At 39.4% G+C, this 15,088-nt stretch overlaps 1 protein-coding gene across 1 annotated transcript in view; it reads left to right on the top strand.

Annotated features, from left to right (window-relative positions):
* Positions 1-5,374: 5,374 nt before the first annotated feature.
* Positions 5,375-15,088, top strand: part of CCDC88A (coiled-coil domain containing 88A) — a 185,109-nt gene continuing 175,395 nt past the window's right edge. The window contains exons 1-2 of the mRNA XM_007938006.2: positions 5,375-5,437; positions 5,537-5,637. Of these exons, the coding sequence (XP_007936197.1) occupies positions 5,375-5,437; positions 5,537-5,637 (164 nt within the window). The remainder of the gene's footprint in view (positions 5,438-5,536; positions 5,638-15,088) is intronic.

Below are 15,088 nucleotides of genomic sequence, written 5' to 3'. Positions count from 1 at the left end.
CCTGTATTATGAAAAAACAAACCAAGCTCACTGCTATCGAGTCATAGTGACCTCCTTTGGGTTTCCCGGTTGGTAAATCTTTACGGAAGTAAATTGCCCAGTCTTCCTTTCCCAGAGTAGCTGGTGGGTTTGAACTGCTGACTTTCCGATTAGGAGCTGATTAGCCACCAAATGCCTTATCAACTACACCACCAAAGTTCCTATGTTCCTTAGCCTGGAAGCCCTGCTGAAACCTGTCCACCATGGGTAACCCTGCTGGTATTTGAAATACCGATGGCATAGCCTCCAGCCTCACAGCAACACGCAAGCCACCACAGTAAGACAAACTGACAGACGGTGGTGGCCTATGGTTTTAGGTGACTTTGAAATCTTACTCATTAGAACAAGAGGACTTATAGGCTCTTGTGAAGTGTCTAGAAGAGATTGAATTTCTTGATAGTATCTCTTTTTAAATCTTCATCAGTAAATAGTACCATTCTTTTTGTTGTTGTTGTCACTGTTTAATTTTAATAAGTTTAAATCCTTGAAGGATTCTATGTTTATTTATTTATTTATCAGTTGTTGGAAATTTGGGTTGTTTCCACTTTTTGGCTATTATGAACAGTGGTGCCATTATGCTGCTGTATTTATGCTGCTTTTGTTGTGCTGGTTTATGAGAATGATTAACTTTGGAAACTTGTATTCACTGTGGAGGCTGGTTTAGAGCAAGTCTGTCACCTCCTACAATGTGGATCTAGACAGTTGTAGACACAGGTGTTTTGGGCATACATTTAGTACCATCTACGAGGTAGAAGGAAGCCTCAACTAAAACACACAGGGAGAATCTCTCTCTAGTGATGCCTAATGGGGACCATGATCCTTTCCAACCATTTAGCTTGTGATTAGAAAAGAGCTGAGCAAATAACTTAGACCCAGCTATATGGGTAGGAGCTCTAGTAGCATAGTATCTAAGGCACTTGACTGGTAACCAGAAGGCTGGTGGTTCAAACCCACCGACCCCTCCTTGGAAGGACGGTTGGGCAATCTACTTCCGTAGTGATACTGCCTTGCAAACCCAAGGAGGGGTCGCTATGAGTCGGGTCCAACTTGATGGCACATAATAACAATACAACAGATGGTATGATTTTTCCATTAATCTTTCTCTGTTGGATTTAACATTCTAAGAAAGGATGAATTCAGCACAAATAAACGACTACAAAGTACAAAACAAAATTATCTTAATGAAATCTCTTCCCGAGTGAAAGGACGATAGACAACTTTTGGATTTAATATTACATGAAGTTGCAATTTAAAGATCATTAAATTATGTGTAACGTACAATCCCTCTTTTGCAAGACAGAGAACTTTCAATTTTACTTCTCAGATATTATAAAGGATTTCTAAGACTGTTGTTAAACCGGAGAATTGTGAATTGGTAGGTTTTTGTGTAAGTTCCTCCAGACTTCAGTCTGGTCTAAAGCTTCCTGTTTTTACAATTAACTCCTCATGTTTCTTTGTTGTGTGTGTATGTGTGTGTGTGTGTGTAAAACCTAAAGACCAGGAAGAATCTGGGGCCATCTGGCTCTAGAGGGGAATCCAGATTTTTGTAAGGGCTGAGTATGAAATGTAAACTGGATAATTGATGCTAAGTGTACAACTCCTGCGTTAACCATTTAGAAACCACTATCCAAAATGTCCTTAACCTGTTGCACTTGGTCCACTTTACAGGTTTTTAAAATCTATGAATGAAACAGGTTGGCCTGTGTTAGTATAAATCACACTGTAGGCACGAACCATTGTTGTTTATGCCAAATTTCTTGAGGGAGCACAATGGAAAGTGGATGTGGCAGGCATTGAGCTGCTCTTAAAAGCAGTGCTTTCTTCTTGCTTCCTGCTCTCCTTCTGATACTTCATTCACAAAATAATGGAATGATTAAGAAAGAGTCATCAAGAGCAGAAAGAAAAGAGTTGTTAGCAACCAGGATGACCGTGAGGCTTGTGAACAGGACAAGGCAATGTAACTCTGACATCACATAGCAAAGTGCAAATTTATTTTAATTATGATGATTCTGGAAAGAATGTATTACTCTATTCCCCAAAGCAAGATCCTTTCTCCTGCAACTGAAGTGAAGTGGGAGAGGTTACATTTCCAGTTTTTTCCTAAAGTTTTTTTTTTTAAATTGTAATTTGGGTGAAAATTTACAGAGCAAAGTCACTTTCCATACAGCAGTTCACATATACTTTGTCTCATGACATTGACTACTATTTACCCCAATGCAACAGCTCCCTTCCCACTTCCTCCCCATAGTTACCTCTACCCTGTGTCCATCCCTCCATGTACTCCTGCCCCCTGAGCTGTCTCCCTGTGCATAAACAGCCCTTCTTTCTCCCATGATTGTTCTCTCCAAGGAGTGTATCATCCACCTTGGGTAAATGTTCAACTCATATGCCTGTCTTTTATTTGGCTGGAAGCCACAGGTGTGGGTTCAATTCCAATTCCAGATCTGAAGGGCAGCTAGGGGCCATAGTTTCAGTGGTTCCACCAGGCTGTCAGACCAGCAAACCTGGTCCCCACCCCCTTTTTTTTCCCAAATGATTTTGAGTTTTGTTCCACATTGTTCTCTCTCTCTGTCCAGGATCTCCTACATAGATCCCCCTCCAAGTGGTTGACAGTGGTAGCTGGGCACCGTCTAGTTCTTCTGGTCTCATAGTCGTATAGGCTGAGGATCACATGGTGTACCAGTCACTTGGGCTAATTGTTTCCATGAATCTTTGGTTTTCTTCATTCTTCTTTGCTCTGGATGAGGAGAGACCCATTGTTGCATTTAGGCGGCTGCTTGCAAGTTTTTAAGATCCCGGTTGCTACTCCCCAAAGTAGGAGGTGGAACAATGCTTTGTGTGGTATGTTATGCCAATTGAGCTTGATGTCCCCTGCAACCATGGTCCTGAGCCTACAGGTCCAACTACTCCCTCCCTCTGGGTAGCTGGCTGTGCCCAAGAAGTGACTACAAACTTCTCCCTTGTCAGCTCTACTATACACCTGGGAATTCTTACAGAACATACAAATACACTTGTAGAACCATTGTCTGCCAACCCTATACATGGTCTTGGGTATAACGTTTTTTTTTTTTTTTTCCTTTCATCTGGGGGTAATAAGGATGAAAATAACATCAATAACATATATAGAACAACTACTGTAGGCTGCCATTTCATTTTCCCACTTTACAGGTGAATAAAGTGAGGCATAGAGAGGCTCAATAACTTGCTCACACAGCTGGTAAGTATTTGGATTTGAACTAGACAGACTCCAGAGCCCAGGCCCTCAATTACCTAATTAAGCAATGGTGGTGTTTCTTACTTCAGTATTATGACAAGAAGATTTTACTGCCAATTTAAAATATGTAAGTATCTCTAAGTAAGAGGAGCCTTGGTGGTACAGTGGTTGAAGAGCTGGGCTACTAAGCAAAAGGTATGTGGTTCGCAACCCACCAGCCACTGGGTGGGAAAAAGATGTGGCACTCTGCTTCTGTAAAGATTTACAGCCTTGGCATAGTTCTGGTCTGTGGTGTAGAGTCACTATGAGTCCATTCTAGGGCAGTGGGCTTATCTCAAAGCAGGTATTTATATAAATGCAAACACAGCAGGCATTTCAAAACTGTACTACACTTCTTTTCTTTTTTTAAAAAATCGTCTATTAAGATCTTTATTTTCCCTGAAAATGAGAAGTAATGCTGGAGAACTCTTTAAATCGTGCACGGCATAAGGATTTATGACTAAATATGTAATGTTTGTCACCCAACTCGAATGACTTCCAAATATCTCCTCTCAGTAGCTCTTGATTTATTAGGATTTTCTTTTTTCTTTTTTTTTCTCAATGACCAAATAGTCAAACAACAATGTCTGAATCGCTTTTGCTTCAGTCAGCGAATACCAACATGTTGAAAGACCCTTGTAGTTATTTAAAATCCTAATACATTTTACTTGCAACTTTGAAGAATATTCATGCTTTAGTGTACTAGTTTTAGAAAAAGAAAGAATGAAAAGAGAACAAAGTTTGTGGTTCAAATGTCTTTGCCATTTGCTGCAGTGAGTTTTCCTATTCCATTTTGCTGTCGAAAGCTCGCTTAACAGATCAAATCAAAGTGTCCGAAAAGGCTGTTTGCATCTCTCCCGTTAAAAAGAGGATTTCGTTTCATTTCCTTCACACATCAAAGGCACTGGGAGAGGAAATAAAACGTAATTATGCAAGAGAAGTGAGCAAACAGACAGATCCCATCCTCTGGCTTCCCTACCCCGCCCCCCAAGCCCTGGCAACCGTACTGGGCGCGAACGAGGCGCCGGCAACCCCAGCAGCTGCAGCAAGAGCGCGCCCGCCGCCGGCATCTGGGCGGCGGCGAGGCCAGTCCAAGGGCGCGCTCGCTCGGGAGCGCGCTCATGCAGCGGTTTTCTTCTCCCACAATCCAGAGGCAGCGGCGCGCGAAGGGCGGGGAGTCGGCGGAAGGATATCGGCGCGGAGGGAATCAGAGCGCTCCCTTTGACGAAAGACTAGCGGCAGTGGTTGGGCGGCGAGGGTTGGTGTGTGATGCGGCACTGCGGTTCTGTGGCCGTTAGTCCCTCTCCTCTAGAGAGGGTGGAGGCGGAGGCTGGAGCGCAGCGGTGATTTTTATGCCAGAGCTTCCCAGAGACGGACTGAAAAGGCTGGCGGGGTTTAGGAAGCTGGGGGATTAGGGACACACTTTCAGGCCCCCACCCCCCGGGAGGGGAAGGGGGCTGGAGGCTAGGTTTGAGGGCGGTGGGAGAACGGTGGAGGGATGGTGTCTGCCTGGGGGAGAGGGGCGAGCGGTGCCTGTCGGTGGTGAGGGGCTGCGGATAGGGGAGGTTCCGTAGGTCTAGCGGCTCCATGCTCAGTGGTGTGTGGAACGTGCTGAGCGGAACGCTGAGGTCGAGCCTGGCCACCACTTGGAATCTTTAACGTAGTATCTAACGTGCTATTTTATTTAGCCCACGTTGAGATTAATTCATAGGTAGTTTCGTTGATCTTGCTCCTACAGGAGCTGGACAACCTTGACGGGCTTTTTGTCTTGCTGCTCCAGCCCCCTTTCCCTTCCTCCTCCTCCAGATGCCTTTTCTCTGCCCCTCCTCGCCTGGTAAAGACATTTCCAGCGCAGGCTGCCGCTCTTGGCGGCTGTTGAAGCCACTTCTCGGGATTTTGGTTCTTTTCCCTCTTAGGTGTTTTTTGAGGAGGGAGAGTTTTTTCCCCCTCCACGATGGGATAGTCCTCCCTTACGAAAATGGACTTCTATTGATTTTTACTTACTTCAACGTTTAGTGACCAATTCCTTAAGCGTATTTTTGTGGTAGTTCCTTTTTTCTTTTCACATACATAATCTGTAAAATGGAGAACGAGATTTTTACTCCCCTTCTGGAGCAGTTCATGACCAGTCCCTTGGTTACTTGGGTAAGTGGATTGTCCTTTTTTGTATACTTTGCTGCATTATTTGTGGCTGTAGAGATGGAGGTGGGCGTTCGTGCCGTGGTGATGATCTTTCTGTTCTAGGTTAAAACGTTTGGACCTCTGGCTGCAGGAAATGGGACCAACCTGGATGAATATGTGGCTTTGGTGGATGGGGTATTCCTGAACCAGGTTATGCTCCAAATGTAAGTGTGCTTTTCTTCTTTTCTAGACTTGTTTTCTTTTTTTTGGGGGGGAAGCATACTGTGAATTTAGAGGCTTTATTTTTTAAACCCCTCATTTGGTTTATTGGCAAGAAAAGTCCGGGTGCTTCAAGAATTGGATCTTGAAAGGAGTATGTCTAGCACGTTTATTGCAACCCACTAATTTTTAAAATTAAGAAACTTTAATTTTTCATTCTGTGAATCACACATTGTCACTTATCGTCCTAAGTGCTGAAATCCAAACCATAGTGTGTCCTCTTTGGTAATTTGGCAAAATGAGAGAGCAAGAATATGAATCTAGTTTCTAAAGAGGGGAGATTTTACTATGAAGTTATGTGCATTTGATTCAGAAATATTTTCTTATTAACCTTTGTGTCTAAAAATAAATGGCTCAAATTTGAAAACTGATGAAGTAATAACAGATTTCAGAAGAAAGAATTTCAAACAATAGTTCTGTTTGGCAAGGAGGATTGTTGAAATAGCAGGTAATTTAAATGCCTATAATAATAACTGAAGTCTGATTAGATGGGGAATTGTTAAATTGCTTAATATTTTGGGAGATCATTTTAAAGTATTGGAGGTTTTAAAATGCGGGTAACTGAAGCCTTGATAACTAGAATAGGCATATCTTTGTCTTTATATTATTAGATTTGTGTATTTTTGACCAGGGAATTGAATATTGAAATCATATTAGTAACTGAATCAGTGAAATAAAAACTATTCCATTTTTATTATTACAGATATTGGAGCATACGTGCATTCTAAGTACTTAAATGTAGTTATCAAATTCTTCATATTACAATTGTGCAAAATAATGTATATATGTAGGCTTATTTCTCTTTAATAGAATGGGATTTACAAGAGTCATTCGGAAGTTTTGATTTCAATGAGTCTTCTCTCTAAGTAGGAATTTAGTGCATTATTTTTAACATTGCTAGAGAATAAGTACTGCTTTGTTCTAATAATTTCACATATACAGTTTCAATTTTGTATTTTATTGGAAATTATTTTTTTGTTTAGAGTTTTCTGTTTAAAAGATGGAAGAAGTCAAATCCATAGTAATGACTCCAGTGTTAACTTCTCATTCTCTGGGGTTAATGAGATTTGTGTGCTATTTTTCATATGTATGTTGACCCTATACGGAAGTATTACACTATTGAACATTACCCCAAAGTGTTTTTTTTTTTTTAAATAGGCATTCAAAGAAATGTATGTTATCTAAATATGTGTATGTTTTTATTTTTCCTTAAGAAAAAAGCACAAAGGAATGTAGAAATGAATTATTTCCATAGATAGTGAATATATTTTTGGCAGCTCTCTCATAGAACTATTTTTTTGTCTTTGAAATATCCCACTATTTCCTAAGCAAAATGGTAGAAAAACTAAATTGACTTCTATTTTAGGGAAAACACATGACAGGAAGGGTAGCCATTACAGTAGAGACTTAGAACTTGTTCCTCTATATCTCTTCACTTGCTTGTTTTTGGACAGAAATTTTTGAATTTGTGGCTGAACTCTAAAAAATAGATGTATTTACAAAAACAGATTAGTTTTCTACTTCAATGTTTTTTCTTTGAATGATTCTGTTTTCAAAAAATACTTAGATATTTTTTGAGTGACTATGTACCTGAGGTGCTAAAAACAGGCATTTTTTCATTTTGAATACAGTTTTATACTTTAAAAAAATGTGTATTTTGAAATAGTGGTTGCCAGGTTGTTTTCTTTGGGGGGGGAGGGGAACACTAACTTTTCTAAACCTCAAATCTGCTTCTGTGTTTTCAGTTCCACCTCTCAGTTTCTTTAAAAGTTTTTCAGTGTCCTAGTTCTATTCTGAATGACCTATATAAATTAAAGGAAAAGAAAATTAAGGAAAAGAAGTGCATTTCTGCTTTTTTTAAAAATTAATTTGTTAAAATAAGAACAAATATAATGAATTATTAAGGGTTAGCGTAAGAAAATATACATTGTTTTAAAAATCATGTTTTGCTCATTTTTAAATCGTTAGGATTTTTGTTAAGCACTTCAGTGTTTAACATTAATTAACTAATGTTTGATTTAATGTACTCTCCTGAAGTGTTAGTTTCAATGCTGTACCTAGTAAGTTAACCTAAAGTTTAGCTTTAGTCTTAAGTAATTTCTAGATTATATTTGGTTATAGAATTTGTTAGAATCCTTTATAAATGAACTTGTGTATATATTTTCCTTATATTTCTTATGCTTGGAGTTCATTGAACTTCTTTGATCTGTGGGTTTGTGGTTTTCATCAAATGTGGAAATATTTTGGCCATTATTTCTTCAAATATTTTTGCCTGTCCTCCATCTTGGAAGTTCATTTCAATGTATATTAGGCTGGTTATGTTGTCTTAAAACTCAAATCAATTTTTTCCCCAAATATTTTTTCTCTGTTTTGTATTTGATAAACCAAATGAATAAATAATACCAAACCCACTGCCATAGAATCAATTCTGATTCATGTTGACTCTGTAGGATACGGTAGCACTGCCCCATAGGTTTCTAAAGCTGTAAATCTTTGCAGAAGCAAACTGCCACATTGTTCTCTCATGCAGTGGCTGTTGGGTTTGAACTGGGTTCAAGCTGCCAACCTTTTGGTAGGCAGCCAAGCACTTTAACTGCTGTATTACCAGAGTTCCTTCATTTTGAATAGTCTATTGCTATAGATCAAAGGTTTTTAAATCGTTTCTTCCGCAGTGTTAAATCTCTTATTAATTTTATCCAGTATATTTTTCATTCTGACATTATAGTTTCATCTCTAGAAATCTGGGCTTTTTTAAATATTTTCCCATGTCCTTATCTTCCATATTCTGTCTACTATCGTCTAGCTTCTTGAATGTATAGAATACAGTCATAAAAAGTGGCTTAATTCTATCTTTCTGGGTCAGTTTTAATTGACTTTTCCTCTAATAATGGATTGTTTTTTCCTGCCTTGTATGCCTGACATTAGGAATTTTACCTTGTTGTTGGGTAATCGTTTTGGATGTTGCTTTTAATTTTTCTTAAGGAGTGCTAGGGCAGCATTTAGTTTGGTGCTAATTTTGTACCCTTTTTGAGGCACAGCTGTTCTTAGTACTCTGGATGGTGGGAATGGGAAGTATTGCTGGTCCCTGTATGTGCTGTGTTGTGATAGTTGGAGCTGTGTGTCAACTTGGCTGGACCACAATTCTGTGTGGTTTGAACTATTGTGGTGTGGTTGTTCCCATTATGGGATCAGATGACTATGTTATGAGTGGCCAATCTGTTGAAGGGGAGTTTCCCTAGGGGTGTGGCCTGTTTCCAGTATATCTAAGGACATCCTGGGAAGAGAGACATTCTTCTGTGGATTGGGATTCTGTTGTGCTGCCTACAACTATCTGTGAGTGAACAGTCCACCATTCGGCCTGAAGATCTTGGATTCATCATTCGTTGGAGTCAACAGCTGGTGCACTGCCTGCCAGCCTTGAGCTCCTCAGCCCCTGCGGTTGCGGGAGCCAGAAAAAGCCTCCAGCTTGACGTTTGATCCAGGAACTTTGGACTTGCCAGCTTCTTTAAGTGTGTGAGCCATTTTCCTAAGATAAATTTCTCTCCATATATACATATATATAAGCTTTACTGGTTTTTGTTTCTCTAGAGAACCCATGTGTGTTCCCTCTAATTCTTTGGATAGATTTTTTCCCCCCATCCTTGCGTAGTTTCCTCATAGTGTGTATTTATAAATTCAAGTAGTCTCTGACTTAGGAATGTCCAACCTGTGGACAACTTGTACACGCCTTTTAATGTTATGTAAATTTGCCATCATTTTGAAGTGATTGAACCAAGTCCCTACTGGCACAAATTCTAGCATCACAGTCACCTTTTGCTATACATTCAGCTTTTTAAATCATTAAAAAGGCTTCAAGCCTTTTCTTGCACTAAAGTAAGGCTAAACAAGAACCATATGCACCTGTTTTGATTTAACTAAAGCTTCAACTTAAAGACTCACTTAGGAATATAACCCAAGGACTGCTTTTAGTCAGCTGAACGCTGGAGGAATACCTCCTACAGATCTGTGGATCTGTGCAGCTTTGTCCTCTTAAGTACTCACTCCTGTGTATTCAGCCCCTTTACCGTCTCTAGACTCAGTTCCATCTCCTTAACTCAGGAAGACTGCCATACCCTGCTTGGGTTCCAAGTCCCTTTTCTGCAGCCTGGAAACTCTTTCAAGGTAATAAGCTGGGGCTGTTGTAAAGTTTACCTCTTTCGTTTCCTGTCTATCAGGGATCACTGTCTTTTGTTGCCTGATGTTCAGTGTCTTAAAATTTTCATGTATTTTGTCTTCTTTCCTCCAACTTGTTTCAAACATAAGGGTAAATTTCATCCTTGTTATTCCATCTTGGCCAGAAATGGAACTCTCTTCATATACTTTAATTACATTTTTTGCCTCCTGGTCTCATTTTACTGCTTTCAGATGTGACACTGAATTTTGTTTTATAAGCTTATTATAGATTGGTTTTTTTACTAAAAATAATATTGGTTAATTTAATGAATCTAGTGTTGCCATTTTGGACCCAGAATCTGAAAGTGAAGAGTTGAATTTCATGACACTATTTACTGACTCCATCTTGTAATTTTGGAGTCTTTTCACTGACTTGAGATTCACTGTATTTGAAAACCAACTCTGGATTTCAATGAGTAGCTCCTTGAATCGAAGAGTTTCTTGGAAGAGCTTGTACTATGGCATCAGTCCTCTTTAATAGGAAGAGGAAGCTATTTAGAGATCTGGAACGATAGGCCAGCCCTTATGCATGTTGCAGGGCATTTTCCTACTTTAACCAAATGATTTTTCCCCCCCTCACTGTCAGCGGTCATTCATAGGGCTTGGTGACAGTGAAGTAAAAATAATAATTTTCCTGTTGATATGTTACTCAGTTCTGTAACCAGTTTTGAATATTACTTGCTGTGAATTTTTTGGAATTCATGACATAGTTAATTTCATAAGCTTAAAAAGTGTACTATTCACATTATTTAAGTAGTTGGGAGTATGAGTATGTTAGGGTTTTAAATACTGCGATAATTGGTAATAGTATCAGAGCAATGCTTGGAATTACTTTCTATGATACAATCATATTAGGTAGCTAAAGAGGTCTATACTTGGAATACTTGATAATTATAATGTACCTGTTATATCTTGTCTTAAAGAATCTTGAGTCCTAAAGGGTTTTAGGAATCAGAATCTACTATGAAACTCTTTTTAAATTAAACCCCTGACATATCATCATCTAGCTTCTACCTAAGTATTTCCTGAGAATCAGCTTCATAAAATATACTTAAAGAAGCCATTCATCTAATAGAGGAAGTTGACTAAGAAATGTTCTTTTGTCCTCTGAATGCTTAAGATTTCAAAAGTAGATCATGCTAACTCTGTTACTCTATACTGTTGTTGTTACGTGCTGTCGAGTCGGACCTGACTCATAGTGATCCCTCCTTGGGTTTCCGAGGTTTGAACCGCCAGCATTCTGGTTAGCAGTCAAGTGCCTTAGGCACTACAATACCAGAGCTCCTCTGTTACTCTATAATAATCCTAAAATGACTTACAGACCACTTATAGACCACAAAAGCTATTTTACCAAGTATAGCATTGACTCTGAATTTTGATATGTTTACTTTCAGCTTTTCTCATCGTGCTTTATTGTTTTTATTTATTGCTTATTGAACACACACACACAATGTAGTGAGAAATGCTAAGTGATTACCTTCTGAATATTTCCCACGTATCCCTGAGTCTTGGATTAATTTATTAATCCCTAACTGGTTTTTAATCCTTTGGACTCAAAAAAACAAACCCCACCCCCCAGAAAAAACCGTTTTGGAGTCAATTGCAACTCATAGTGTTCCTGTAGGACAGAGTAGAACTGCCTGCCCCATAAGCTTTCCAAGGCTGTAAATCTCTACGAAAGCAGACTGCCACATCTTTCTCTCATGGAGCAGCTGGTAAATTCAAATCACCAACTTGTTAGTCAGCAATTGAGCACTCAGACCACTGTGCCACCAAGGCTTCTTCCTTTCTTGGGCTTTCCCTTCAAATTGTCTTCCCATTTTTGATCATATAGAACTTTCTAAAATACAGATTGTATCATGTCATTCCCCTCATTAAAATGTTCAAGTATTTTTCCCTGCCTTCAGAGTAAACACAGAGTAAATTTCTTAAGCATCTAGAGCCCTGGACCCCTTTGTGATCTGCCTGCTTCCAGCTTCTCTAGCTTCATCTTTGCATGGTACCACTCCTCAACACATAGCCTAACATTGAACAGGCTTGTAGCCTAAGACATGCTGTGTTCTCTTATGTCTCTGTACACTCTTCCCTTCCTGAGAACACTACCCCATTTTCTCTCTGCTGCTTTCTTTAACTGCCTTTCATAATGCTCTTTTGCCATTCCCTGGTTCATCCTAGGCTAAGTACTCCTCCTTGTGCCTCTGTAAGATCCTATATAGCTTTGGTGATAGCATTTAGATTTCATTGTATTGCAATTCTTGGTTTGCTTGACTCTAATGACCAGCCTTTGCTGGTGAATTTCTTGAAGCCAAGCTCAGTATCTTTTATCTCTGTATTCCTAGCATAGTATTTGACATACAATAGGTTTTTGATATATACTTCTGTTGAATGAATGAATGAATACTAGAGAGGCTATGTGATAAAGTTGAAAGAATTTGGGCTTTGAGTCAGACAGAATTCAGCTCTAGCTGTGCTTCTTAATTACTTGGTCCTTAAACAATTTATTCAGCATTGCAAATCTCAGTTTCTACATCTATAAGATGGAAGATAATAGTTTCTTCTGGAATGGTGGGGGTGGGTAGTTGGGGAAAAGATTAGACATAATGTACATTAAGGCAGGGATAGTATCTGTTTTCTGTTTTGTTGATAACTGTATCCCCAGTGCTGGTTGCTGTCATTATTTCTAGCCTGTGCTATACCATACCAAAGGAGCTTTGCTGGTGGAGTAGTTAAAGCATTTGGCTGCTAACCAAAAGGTCAGCAGGCAGTTTGAACTCAACAGCTACTCTGCCAGAGAAAGATGAGGCAGTCTTCTTCTGTGAAGATTTGCAGCCTTGGAAATCCTATAGGGCAGTTCTGCTCTATCCTATAGGGTGACTATGAGTCAGAATCAACTCGGTGGCAGTGGGTTTGGTTTTTGGTTTATAATACCAACTTACTACTATTTCCTCAAGCAAGTCAAAATCGTTCACAACTAAGTTTTTTGTTTTTTTATTTTATTTAATTTTTTGTTATTTTTGAGAATATACAGAGCAAAACATACACCAAGTCAACGATTTTTACATGAACAGTTCAGTGACATTCTTTGAATGTGTAACTCTTATCACCCTCTTCATGTCATTTGGGTGAAAGTTTACAAAGCAAATTCATTTTCCATACAGCACTTTATACATATAACTCAGTTTTATATGACCACAATTGGCATCAAATCCATGTAACTTTATCATCTTTAAAAAGTTACTTAGCCTCTCAATTTTCTTCATTATAAACTGGGGATTTAAAAAATGATAGGATTGTTATGAGAATCAAATGGCATATGGTAAGTATTCAATAAATACTAGCTCTCAATATCTTTCTTTTTTTATTTCTATTATTATTATCATTTTCCCGTAGACTTCCCTTCTCCCTTTCTTTGCCTAGCAAATTCCTACTCATCCTTTAACACCTGTGGTGCAGTAGATTTCTTTATATGACCTTTCTGGTCTAAGTTTGTGATTCTCCCAAAATGATTGTTCTGGCAGTCATATTGTAAGTGTTTGGTGTACTATCTACATAAATGGCTTGTAGGAATTGGTTGGTTTATTATCAGCATGAGCAGCTGGCAGGAATTGGTTGGTTTATGATCCACCTAAGGGATTGGTTGGTTTTCAGAAGCCGTGGGCTGAAATTGACAAGGAGTGTCCATAGATAAGTGGCCAATCTCACAGAGGTTTTTTGAGGGTTCCTGATCCGTAAGAGCCAGGATAAGAGTGCACCCTTTGACCCAGGATTGCTGTACCAAAAAAACCAAACCTGTTGCCATTAAGTTGATTCTAACTCATAGTGACCGAATGGGACAATTTAGAACTGCCCATAGGGTTCCAAGGCTGCAGTCATTACAGAAGCAGACTTCTCCACTTTTCTCCTGTAGAGCAGATGATGAATTCAGATTGCTGACTTTGGATAGCAGCCAAACACTTAACAACTGTGCTCCCAGGGTTCCTTGAGAAACTCTCTCCTAGACCTAAATAAAAGAGCTGTTACACCAGTCAAGGGCCATAGCACTGGAGACCAAGAGAGATGGTTGTGGTGGGCAAGTTGGTCCATGGAGGGACACTGTGGTAGTGGGGTAAGTTGGGCCATGGAGAAGATGGTGAAGCAGGCCGGGCTTCTAGCATTACCAAAAGAAATGGAAATAATGAGCATACTGAGCAGGCCCACATGACAGCAGCACTGTTTGTAGAGATTGAACCCTGGTCTAGAGCTGAAAGGACTGGCCAGTAGCTGAGCCTGCCAAGTGACATCATTGAGTTTCCTGCTTGAAAGTTTTTGCATGAGTGAGAATGAACATTAGTCTTCAGGAAGGTGAGCAGGTCTCCTTTGATATGTAAGTGGGCCTTCTTTTAGGTGTTGAGACCTCATCCTGGGACCCTGCTGAACCTCCTACTTTACATATCTTCATTCTGTTTATACATCCTTGTTTATATCCTTCTCTGGTATTAAAAAGGAGTTATGGTGCTTAAGGCATTTGACTGCTAACCAGAAGGTTGCTGGTGCAAACCCACCAATCACTCTGCAGAAGGAAGACTGGGCAATCTACTTCCATAAAGATTTACCACTTTGGAAACCCAAAGGGGATTGTTATGAGTTGGAACTGAGTTGGTGGCAGTGCGCTTTTTTTTTTTCTTTTTAGTATTAAAGTTGTTATTGCAATTATATTGTGTCCATGAGTTCTCTGTGACTGTTCTAATGACTTATCAAACTCATTAGAAAAAGAGTGCTGCAGAGATAGTGGCTGGTGTTAGAAATGGTAGTGAAGTTTGAGAATTGGGTATATTTGACATCCATGTGTCTCATAAGGATCAGTTTGGTTCTAATTCTTACTGTCAGAGTTATTGCAACACTTTATGATGTCACTTGGTGGAGTTACTTATTTTGTCTCCTATGATCCTATAGGAGCTCTGGTAGCATAGTGCCTAAGGCACTTGACTGCTAACTAGAAAGTTGGTGATTCAAACCCACCAGCCACTCCTTGGAAGGAAGGTTGGGCAATCCTACTTCTGTAGTGATACTGCCTTGGAAACCCAAGGAGGGGTCACTATGAGTCGGGGCTGACTCGACAGCAAATAACAACAACAACAACATATATCTATAATACACATTAATTTATGTATCATATATGTTAATATATATCATCTGAAGCAATAT

Source organism: Orycteropus afer, unplaced genomic scaffold (genome assembly GCF_000298275.1).
Source record: "Orycteropus afer afer isolate SDZICR_OR568_19922 unplaced genomic scaffold, OryAfe1.0 scaffold00046, whole genome shotgun sequence".
Lineage (NCBI taxonomy): Eukaryota > Metazoa > Chordata > Mammalia > Tubulidentata > Orycteropodidae > Orycteropus > Orycteropus afer.
The sequence above is the reverse complement of the archived record's forward strand: the minus strand, read 5'-3'. Positions and strand labels throughout refer to the sequence as shown.